Consider the following 10546-nt stretch of genomic DNA (forward strand, 5'->3'; position numbering starts at 1 on the left):
CGATGGGGGCGTGGTCTGAGGGGCGTGACCTCGTTAGGGGGCGTGTCCTGCTGTGTGGGGGCGTGGTCTCGGTATGGGGCGTGGCCGGCGTGGCGGGGCCGTGGTCTGAGGGGCGGGCGGGGCTTCGCGATCGGGGGCGTGCCCCTGTTGTGTGGGGGCGTGGCCTGAGTGATGGGGGCGTGGCCTGCGGGCGGGGCTTGGTGATTGGGGCGTGCTCCTGTTGTGTGTGGGCGTGTCCTCGGTAGGGGGCGTGTCCCGGCGGTTATAGGCGGCGCCGGCGGGCAGGAGCACCCAGTGGCGCGGTGGGCGTTGGCGGGCGCAGGCTGGGCTGGTCTCCGCCGCTGCTGCAGCAGCAGGTCCGCCGGCCCGGTGTCCGTGGAGCATGGCCTGCGGGCCGGGGGCGCGCTGCCCGGCTTGCAGCCTCCGCCGCCTCCTCCTCCTCCTCCCGCTGCTGCTGCTGCTGCAGGTGGGTGCGGGCCGGGGGTCTTTGTTCCGAGGCCGAGCCCCCCTCCCTCCCTCCCCACCCACCCCGGGGGAGCTGGGGGGGGGGGGGCGGGTCTTTCCCCCGGTTATGGAGCCCGGGAGGCGCCGCTTGTGTATTCGTGGGGGGGGGGGGGTGTCTGGCGGCTGCTCCCCTTGTCTCACCGCGTCCCCCGTCCTTCCAGGTGGCGCCGAGCGGGTCGGAGAGCGGCTGCGGACGGACGGAACAGTAAGTTCGGGGGGCCCGGGGGGCGGGCCCAGGCGGGACCCCCGGCCTCACCGCCGCAGCCTCGTGGCCCGGCACGGCCTCCGGCCCTCTCTGCATTCATTCAATCGTAGTTATTGAGCGCTTAACCGTGTGCAGAGCACTGGACTAAACGCTTGGGAAGTCCAAGTTGGCAACATAGAGAGACGGCCCCTACCCAACAGCGGGCTCACAGGCTAGAAGGCCGGTGGGAGCCGTACGGGACCCCGCCTCTTCCTTCTCATCATTGTCTTTATTATTCATTCAAATCATCGTCTTTACTACTCTGTTCATTCATTCACTCAATCGTATTTACGGAGCGCTTACTGTGTCTTTACTGCTCATTCATTCATTCACTCAATCGTATTTACGGAGCGCTTACTGTGTCTTTACTGCTCATTCATTCATTCACTCAGTCGTATTTACGGAGCGCTTACTGTGTCTTTACTACTCCATTCATTCATTCATTCACTCAATCGTATTTACGGAGCGCTTACTGTGTCTTTACTACTCTATTCATTCATTCACTCAATCGTATTTACGGAGCGCTTACTGTGTCTTTACCACTCCATTCATTCACTCAATCGTATTTACGGAGCGCTTACTGTGTCTTTACTACTCCATTCATTCATTCACTCAATCGTATTTACGGAGCGCTTACTGTGTCTACTACTCATTCATTCATTCACTCAATCGTATTTACGGAGCACTTTACTGTGCCTTTACTACCCATTCATTCATTCACTCAATCGTATTTACGGAGCGCTTACTGTGCCTTTACTATTCATTCATTCATTCAATCGTATTTACGGAGCGCTTACTGTGTCTTTACTACTCGTTCATTCATTCACTCAATCGTATTTACGGAGCGCTTACTGTGTCTTTACTACTCGTTCATTCATTCACTCAGTCGTATTTATGGAGCGCTTACTGTGTGCAGAGCACTGCGCTAAGCGCTTGGAAAGTACAAGTCGGCAACAGATAGAGACGGTCCCCCCCCAACAATCAATCAATCAATCGTATTTATTGAGCCCTTACTGTGTGCGGAGACCTGCACTAAGCGCTTGGAAAGTACAAGTCGGCAACAGATAGAGACGGTCCCCCCCCCCCAACAATCAATCAATCAATCGTATTTATTGAGCCCTTACTGTGTGCGGAGACCTGCACTAAGCGCTTGGAAAGTACAAGTCGGCAACAGATAGAGACGGTCCCCCCCCAACAATCAATCAATCAATCGTATTTATTGAGCGCTTACTGTGTGCGGAGCACTGTACTAAGCGCTTGGGAAGTACAAGTTGGCAACATATAGAGATGGTCCCTACCCAATAGTGGGCTCACAGGCTAGAAGGGGGAGACGGACAACAAAACAAACCAGGTAGACAGGTGTCAGAATAGGCAGAACAAATAGAATTAAAGCTAGATGCACATCATTAACAAAATACATAGAATAGTAAATATGTACAAGTAAAATGAATACAGTAATAAATTTGTACAAATATGTATAGCAGTGCTGTGGGGAGAGAAAGGAAGGAGGTAGGGTGGGGGGATGGGGAGGAGGAGAGGAAAAAGGGGGCTCAGTCTGGGAAGGCCTCTTGGAGGAGGTGAGCTCTCAGTAGGGCTTTGAAGGGAGGAAGAGAGCTAGCTTGGCGGATGGGCTGAGGGAGGGCATTCCAGGCCAGGGGAAAGACGTGGGCCGGGGGTCGGCGGCAGAACACATGCCCCCTCCCCTCTCTGGGTCTGCTCGGGGAGAGGAGGTGTACCTTGGGGCCCCCCGACTCTATTCTGGGTGGTCCCGGGAAACCCCAGCCCCCTCCACCCTCCTGGACTCCTCCCCTCGCACTTATAATAATTTTGGTATTTGCTAAGCGCTTCTTATGTGCCAGGCACTGTACTAACCGCTGGGGTGGAGACAAGCAAACCGGGTTGGACGCGGTTCCCTGTCCCACGTGGGGCTCACAGTCTCAATCCGCATTTTACAGATGAGGGAACTGACACCCAGAGAAGTGAAGGGACTTGGCCAAGGTCACCCAGCAGAAAAGCGGTGGGGTGGGATTAGAACCCGGGGCCTTCTGACGCCCCGGCTGTAGCCACCGTAGTGTGGGCTCCAACCTGAGGGACCGAGAACGGGCCTTGTCCTGTGGCCCCTTCAGGGCTGACGAGCCCCCAAAGCCAGTGTGAAAGCCAGCCACCATCCCCAGCCCCCTCCCGGGCCTGGGAGTCAGGAGGACCTGGGTTCTGATCCCCAGGTCTGCTGTGTGACCTTGGGCAAATCGCTTCACTTCTCTGGGCCTCAATTCCCTCATCTGGAAAATGGGGATTAAGACCGTGAGCCTCCTGTGGGATCAGGACTGTGTCCAACCCGAATAGCTTGTATCTACCCCAGCACTTAGTACAGCACCTGGCACATGGCGCTTAATAAATACCATCATTATTTTTAAAACTGACCATCCTCGGCCCCAGTCTTGGGCCGCAGGGGGCCTCCCCATCCCCAGGGGCCTCGCTGACCCTCCTCTTCCTCCTTCCAGGTGCCCCCCGAGCACCAGCTGGACCAACCTGTGGTACGTCTGGTAAGTCAAAAGGAGTTTCCTTGGCGCGGGGACTGTGTGTGGTTTGCTGCCCCTGCCCAGTACCAGGGTGGTTAGACTGGTTTGCCCAGGGAGAGGCCTGGCCCCAGAGAAGTGAGCTGGGAGAGCAGACGGGCGACAGACTACCGGGCTGGCCCTGGGACGCTCATCCGGGTGCGTGTGGGCACATGGGCACGGGAGGGTATCTCCCTCCTCCGTATTCCTGGTCCCTGGGCAGTTCTGTTCCTTCAGCTTCCCCACCACACTTCCTTTGGTTCCCAGCCTAGGCTGCCGCCACTGGGAAGGGTCCCGCTCCCACCGTCCACCTCAGTGCCAGGCTGTTGTTGGGTGTGATCTGCCCACTGTCCAGCTCCTTTTAGCTCCCCAGCCTCCCACTGTGCCCCGCCGTCCGGGCGTGTGATGGAAAGACAAGAACTGAGGTGGCTGCGGCTCTGCCATCTCTTTCTTTCTCCCATCCGTTGGCTGACTGAGCGCAGCGGATCCACGCACAAAACCTGCCCCATCCCAGAAGCCAACAGGCTGCAAATTGGTCCTGTCTAATGCCTTGCTCCCCTCTGCCTTTTGGGATCCCAGCGAGTTTTGTGTGTACTTCCACTTGAGGACATGGCTGGGTCTCCATTAGCCGTTTTGGGCCCAGGTGCGAAATGGGGGTGGAGCTCAGGGGTGGCCGTCACCAGAGTTTATTTGTCGAGGGTGCAGTGCAGGGGGAGCAACTTGTCCAGCATGGGGAGTTACTGTTAGTTTTGCCTGCCTATCCCTAGAATCGAATGGTTCCAGGGCCTATCTAGGGCAGGAGCAAGGAAGCTGGACACTCACATATAATCCTCCCCTCCATCCCCTCCATCTCCATGCCCGCAGCGCAGTTGGGTTGGGGGGAGAGGGAGCGGGGTTGGGCAGCACCCAGGAGTGCCGCCAATACTGTTTGGGGTGGAGAACTGACCCTTTCTCAAGGATCCAGGGAATTCCAAGTTCAGACAGTAACATTATGGTCCTGGGAAGGAGTTGTTGCCAGCCCCCAGGCCGCAGGACCTTTCCTCCTTTCAGAAAAGCCGACGGTGTCCGTGCCAGTGAGGCCTGGCGTGAAGCAGGAAGCCAGGTCTTGCAGCCCCCAGCTGCCCGGGGGAGGGAGGGTCTCGGCATGAGGCTGCTTTCGGCCACTGATCTCAAAGCCCCATTTTGTCGAGCCAGGGAAGAGTCCCAATCATGATCCTCCCCTTAATTCCCCTGTCCCTTCAGGCCCGGGATAGTGATGCGATTCCTCTATTTTTCTGTGAACAAGTGGCAGCTTTCAACCACAACTGCTCCGGCAGCTTATTTGGGGACAAGGCTCTCTCGGTCTCCCTCTCTCTCGTGGAATAAGACTTCCATGCCAAGGGCGGGTGTTGGGGGGATGGGGGACCCTGACTCTCTGGGCCCCCCACAGGCTCATCCTGTTGACGGTCTTCCTGCTGCTGCTCTGTGGCATCACTGCCAGCTGTATCAAGTTCTGCTGCCGGAAGAAGCGGCCTCCAGCACAGGCCTTCCCGCGACGCCCCTACGACCTGACGGTCATTGCCCTCGACAATGACAGCACCATCCACAGCACTGTCACCTGTGAGTGCCCGGGACTCGGGATTGGGAAGGGCAGGGGCTGGGAGGCCCACTCCAGGGACAGAAACTCCTCACCATTGGCTTTAAAGCAGTCGCTCACTTTGCCCCCTCCTACCTCACCTTGCTGCTTTCCTACTACAACCCAGCCCGCACACTTCACTCCTCTAATGCCAATCTTCTCACTATACCTCAATCTCGTCTATCTCGCCGCCGACTTCTTGCCCATGTTCTGCCTCTGGCCTGGAACGCCCTCCCTCCTCAAATTTGACAGACAATTACTCCCTTTCTCTCCCCCCCTCAAAGCCTTATTGAAAGAACATCTCCTCCAAGAGGTCTTCCCTGACTAAACCCTCTTTTCTTTCAACTCCTTTCTGCATCACCCTGACTTACTCCCACTCCCACAGCACTTTCGTACATATCTGTGTCCCCCTCTAGACTGTAAGCTTGTTGTGGGCAGGAAATGTCTGTTGTTATATTGTGCTCTCTCAAGCACTTAGTGCAATGCTGTGCACACAGTAAGGGTTCAGTGAATACGACTGACGGGGCTCCTCTGGCTTCTGGCCAGGGCCAGCAGGGCTGGGGGAGCTTTGCTTAAGCCTCTGGAGGCAATTGGGTGGAAGATGGCCTGACCCCTGCCTCTAGGTGACAGCCAGCACTGGTCTGGGAGCACAAAGCCAAGATGCAGGTCACAGAGGGCCGAAGACATATTTTTATATTACATTTTCTAATCCCGGCTCTACTGCTTGTCTATCATGTGACCTTGGACAAGTCGCTTCACTTTCCTGTACCTGTTACCTCATCTGTAAAATGAGGATTAAGACTGAGCCCCACGTGGGACCTGGACTGTGTCCACCCTGATTTAGCTTGTATCTAGCTCAGCACTTAATAAAGTGCCTGGCTCTTAGTAAGCCCTTAACTAGTATGATTAAAAAAAAGAAAAAAGTGACATCAGCCTCTGAGTCTAACCTGGCATGCCATGGTCTCCCACAGGAGAAGTAGGATGTTGGGAGGTAATCGTGGGCTGGTTACTAAAGTGGACACCCGCCCTTCATGGTTGAGGTGGACCATCTGACACTACTGACTCACCCCCCAGTGACCCAACATAGACCACCCAACACTTGTAGCATGGCCCTAGGAGTCAGATGGTCATGGGTTCTAATTCCAACTCTGCCATTTGTCTGCTGTGTGACTCTGGGCAAGTGGCTTCACTCCTCTGCACCTCAGTTACCTCCTCTGGAACATGGGGATTGAGACTGGGAGCCCCATAGGGGACAGAGGGACTGTGTCCATCCTGATTTGCTTGTATCCACCTCAGTGCTTAGTACAGTGCCTGGCACACAGTAAGTAATTAACAAGTACCACAGCTAGTATTATTATTCTGCCCATCCCCACCAGTGACCCAGCACAGGTTGTCCAACACCTCCGACTCTCCCCCAGTGACCCAGCACGGACCGTCCAACACCCCTGCCTCTCCTTCACTGATTCAGTTTGGACTGTCGGACACCCCTGACTCCCTTCTCCTCTCAGTGTCGCCTGAGGAGGAAGTGTTTCCTTGTGTCTGCCCTAACTGGAGGCGACCAGGTTCCAAAATGCCTCACCTTGGGGCACAGGGGGATTTGGGGACACAACTGTCCATCATCATCATCATCAATCGTATTTATTGAGCGCTTACTATGTGCAGAGCACTGTACTAAGCGCTTGGGAAGTACAAATTCTTGGGGGGGGGGTGGTCCATGCTTTGGTTTTATGAGGAATCTGGGGGAGGGGACCTTGAGTGGCCTGACTCTCTGCTCTTCTTCGGCCCCTCCCCAGCTTACAGCTCACTGCAGTACCCTCTGGCCCCGCCGCTGCCGTTCGCCGAGCTGGATCGAGGCCCCGTTTCCCCCCCAGCGTACAGCCTCTACGCTCAAGAGTTGCCTCCCTCCTACGACGAGGCCATCAAGATGGCGAAGCCTGACTTCGGTGCCCTACCCCCGCCCAAGCTGAGCCCTGGCCCCTCTGAGCCGGGCCTGGGTCCACCCCCAAACCCCATGCCCCCTGACCCCCAGCCCAGCCAGCCCTAGCTTCTCCCTCCTCTTGGGCCAAGGGTGGCGGACAGAGCCAGGCCCGCGCTGCGGTGAGCAGGGTTGGGGAGTGGTGGTGTCGGGGGGGGGACCGCTGCGGCCAGCCCCCCACCCCAGCTCAGTGTCGGAGCAGGAATGCGCCTCGGCCGGCGCCGTGACCTTCCGTCCCACCTGTGCCGGGATCGGGTGACAGAAGAAGCGCGAGCGTTTTAAAAATAACCCAGCGGGGGCTGCAGCGATCACAGAGGAGGAGTCGAATTCTGAACTCTGAGGACAGCGGCGCGACGGGGGGGGTGGTGGGGAGCGGGCACTGGTGCCCAGGAGCTGGTAGCCCGGCCCGGCTTCTGCCTCTACCCTGGAAGCAAAGATGGGCAGCCCCAGCTGCAGGGCCGAGAACAGCGCTGAGCACTGTGCTGAGCGCATCCCGGGCTGGGGGGACGCAGCATCGGGCCTGGCCCTTGGTGGGCAGAGGAAGGCTTGGGGGAATGGAGGGAGGAGACTTGGGGCACCAGATGACTCTACCCCTTAACAGGGAAAAAAACCCTGCCCCCACTCAACCTCCAAGCAACAATGATCTACCCACCAGCTTAGGGGGAGGGTGGGGGGATTCCTGCTCCTCTTCTTCCAGCTAGTGGTGGTCCAGGGCAGGGAGGTGGCCGCACAGGAAGGAGTGTTTGTGGCTGGGGGCTTACTGGATTGTTTTTGCTCCTAGACCAAGGAGCTTTGTTGGGAGAGGCAAGGGTACTTGCAACTTCTGATTTTAGTCATACCCACCTGTTTGGCTTAAGGGACGGGGTGGGCTGGTCCCATCCCTGGAAGGAAGGAGGACTGATTTTTTTTTTAATTGTATTTTATTTTCCCCTTTCCCCTCACCCCACAGGAACTGCTCAAAGACGGGGGCAGAGCTCCCACTTACAGGATCTGTAATAGAATAAAAAAATAACCTGTGCAAGAGCAAACATTGAGCCAGTTTCTGCCTAAGGCAGTGGTGTTCCTTAAATGGCAAACTCTAGTTGCTCACTCTGCTCCGAGGAGTGGGTCTCACCTGCGTGGCTATTCATTCAGTCATATTTATTGAGTGCTTACTTTGTGCGGAGCACTGTAGCAAGTGCTTGGAAGAGTACCCCACTCCCCCTGGTTGTCATTTGGCTGGGACTAACCTGCCCCCTGTCCTGCTGAGGGGCTGGCCCTTTTGCTCAGCTATCAATCAGGAGAACAGGGAGGGTCCTACACCTCCCGGGGCCAGAAGAGCAGCAGCCCAGCCCCCTCCCCTCAGTTGTCAAGTGTGAGAGAGGGAGCGACCTAGACCACCAGTGGAGGTGACCTGCCCTGTGTGCAGCAGCTGAGTGACCCCTGTCCAATCTGCCCTGGCCTGCCCAGACCAGCGGCAGCCTAGCCCCTTCCCCTCAGCTGTCAATCATGAGATCTGGGAGGGGCCTGGCTTTTGAGTGGAGGTGACCTGCCCTCCGCAAAGCTGCTCAGCACCCCCACCTCCCCGGCTCTCCCAGCCTGTCCTTGCCCTTTCAGAGCAACAACAGCGGACCAGCCCAAGTCCTGACAGCTGTCTTCCTGGGGAGGGGTGGGAGGGAGTGCTTGGCTTTAGGGAGAGGCTGCTGGCAACAGTTCTCCCCCCTCCACCCCTCACCTTTCGCCTAGTGGCTTGGGCTTGCTCCCCCCTCTCTGCTGGAGGGGGTGGGGGGACCCGGACTTCCTGGAACCCCGGGCCTGGGAGAACCTGTCTTCCCTTCCTCGGGCACTGGCAGCCGCCCATCAGAGCAGGTGTGTGATGCCAATTGAAGGCCTGGTGCCAGGGAAGCTCCAGCCATGCCTGCAGCTCAGTTGGGCTCCTGAGCGGGCAAGGCGCCACCTCTTGCAGCTCTAATTTGGGCCAGAGTCTCCTGATTCCTTGTGGTGGGGGGGGGGGGTCTGTCTTCTGTTCTGGAAACTGCCTGGCTGGTTGGGGATGGGAGGGGCCAGCGGGGGGACCCCCACAGTCCCTATGGAAACCTGGGAGCAGGAGAAGAGGAGAGCAAGGAAAACCCTAAACCCTGGGGCAAGGATTAAGGGGTCACCTGAGTCTTCGGGGAGAAAAGCGGCAACATGCTTTAGGCCATGCTGCTTCTAATGGATAGAGCACAGGCCTGGGAGTCGGAAAGACCTGAGTTCTAATCCTCACACCGCCACTTGTCTGCTGTGTGACCTTGGGCAAATCACTTCACCGCTCTGGGCTTCAGTTACTTTATCTGTAAAATGGGGATTAAGACTGTTAGCTCTTGTGGGACATGGATCGGGTCCAATCTGATTTGTTTATAACTACCCCAGAGCTTAGTACAATACCTGACACATAGTAAGCTTTAACAAAATACCATAAAAAAAACCAAACAACTTGTTCAGCACCTTAAGTGGGCAGGGTCCATCAGCCTGGGGGACCCCAGTTCACTGTGTCCCTGCATCCTGGCTGGTTTGGGGGGTTTCATGGAGGGAGAGGCCTCCTGGTCCTCCTGGGATCAGTATGAGACTTGGGTGCAGAGCTCCAGGTATCGCTGTCAGACAAGCTTGAGGGACTTACTGGTCATCACGGATACAAACTCAAGGGGAGGGAAGCTAGGGGTCAAGGCTGGCCGCTCAGGCCCCAGGGTCCACTGACCAGTTAAGCAGTGTCACCTAGTGACTAAATCGTGGGACTGGGAGTCAGAAGGACCTGGGTTCTAATTCTGGTTCTGCCACTTCTCTGCTCTGTGACCATGGGTAAATCACTTGACTTCTCTGTGCCTCAGTTGCCAAATCTGTAAAATGGGGATTAAGACTGGGAGCCCCATGTGGGACAGAGATTTCATCTAAGCCGATAGTTTGTATCCACCCCAGTGCTTAATATAACAGTGGTATTTAAGTGCTTACTATGTGCCAAGCGTCTGTCACATAGTAAGCGCTTAACAAATACCACAATTATTATCATTATTAACCTAACTATCATTCCTGCAGAATTATGGATTTTCTTTTTCACTCTAGGTAGAACGGGGGCAAGACCACTAGAATCTGTCTGGTTATTCTTATACTGTACTCTCCCAAGCACTTAGTACAGTGCTGTGCACAGTAAGCATTCAATAAATATGATTGAATGAATGAATGAAAGAACTTGGAGCTGCCCCCCGATCTCACTGTGTCTCCTCGAGGGCTCCCAGGGTCTGGCTTGATTTGGAAGTGCCCTTGCCAGTTGCCAGCCTCCTGGTTGGCCTGCCTGAACCCAAGGCAGGTGGCCCTAGGAAGCAATCCTGAGCCAGTTGGTGCCCTGAGAAGCACAGTGAAGTCAGAATGGATGGAGGAGCTGTACTAATCAGTCCAGAGAATAATAATAATGGCATTTATTAAGCACTTACTATGTGCAAAGCACTGTTCTAAGCACTGGAGAAATTACAAGTTATCAGGTTGTCCCACGGGGGGCTCACATTCTTAATCCCCATTTTACAGATGAGGTAACTGAGGCACAGAGAAGTTAAGTGACTTGCCCAAAGTCACACAGCAGACAAGTGGCGGAAACCGGATTTGAACCCGTGAACTCTGATTCCAAAGCCCGGGCTCTTTCC

At 56.0% G+C, this 10546-nt stretch overlaps 1 protein-coding gene across 1 annotated transcript; it reads left to right on the forward strand.

Moving 5' to 3' along the window:
• Nucleotides 1-357: 357 nt before the first annotated feature.
• Nucleotides 358-7921, forward strand: TMEM52 (transmembrane protein 52). The gene is made up of 5 exons (XM_038746942.1): nt 358-466; nt 666-709; nt 3250-3291; nt 4733-4902; nt 6712-7921. Exons 1-5 carry the CDS (start codon nt 383-385, stop codon nt 6960-6962), a joined length of 591 nt encoding a protein of 196 aa, XP_038602870.1. The 5' UTR covers nt 358-382; the 3' UTR covers nt 6963-7921.
• Nucleotides 7922-10546: the final 2625 nt, after the last annotated feature.

Source organism: Tachyglossus aculeatus, chromosome 5 (assembly GCF_015852505.1).
Source record: "Tachyglossus aculeatus isolate mTacAcu1 chromosome 5, mTacAcu1.pri, whole genome shotgun sequence".
In the NCBI taxonomy this organism is placed as follows: Eukaryota; Metazoa; Chordata; class Mammalia; order Monotremata; family Tachyglossidae; genus Tachyglossus; species Tachyglossus aculeatus.

Excerpts from the sequence above, each read along its gene's own strand:
- TMEM52 (XM_038746942.1), top strand. The coding sequence starts at position 383 with ATGGCCTGCGGGCCGGGGGCGCGCTGCCCGGCTTGCAGCCTCCGCCGC. Across the intron at positions 467-665 it reads CGCTGCTGCTGCTGCTGCAG|GTGGCGCCGAGCGGGTCGGA; the intron begins GTGGGTGCGGGC and ends CCGTCCTTCCAG. Across the intron at positions 4,903-6,711 it reads CATCCACAGCACTGTCACCT|CTTACAGCTCACTGCAGTAC; the intron begins GTGAGTGCCCGG and ends GCCCCTCCCCAG.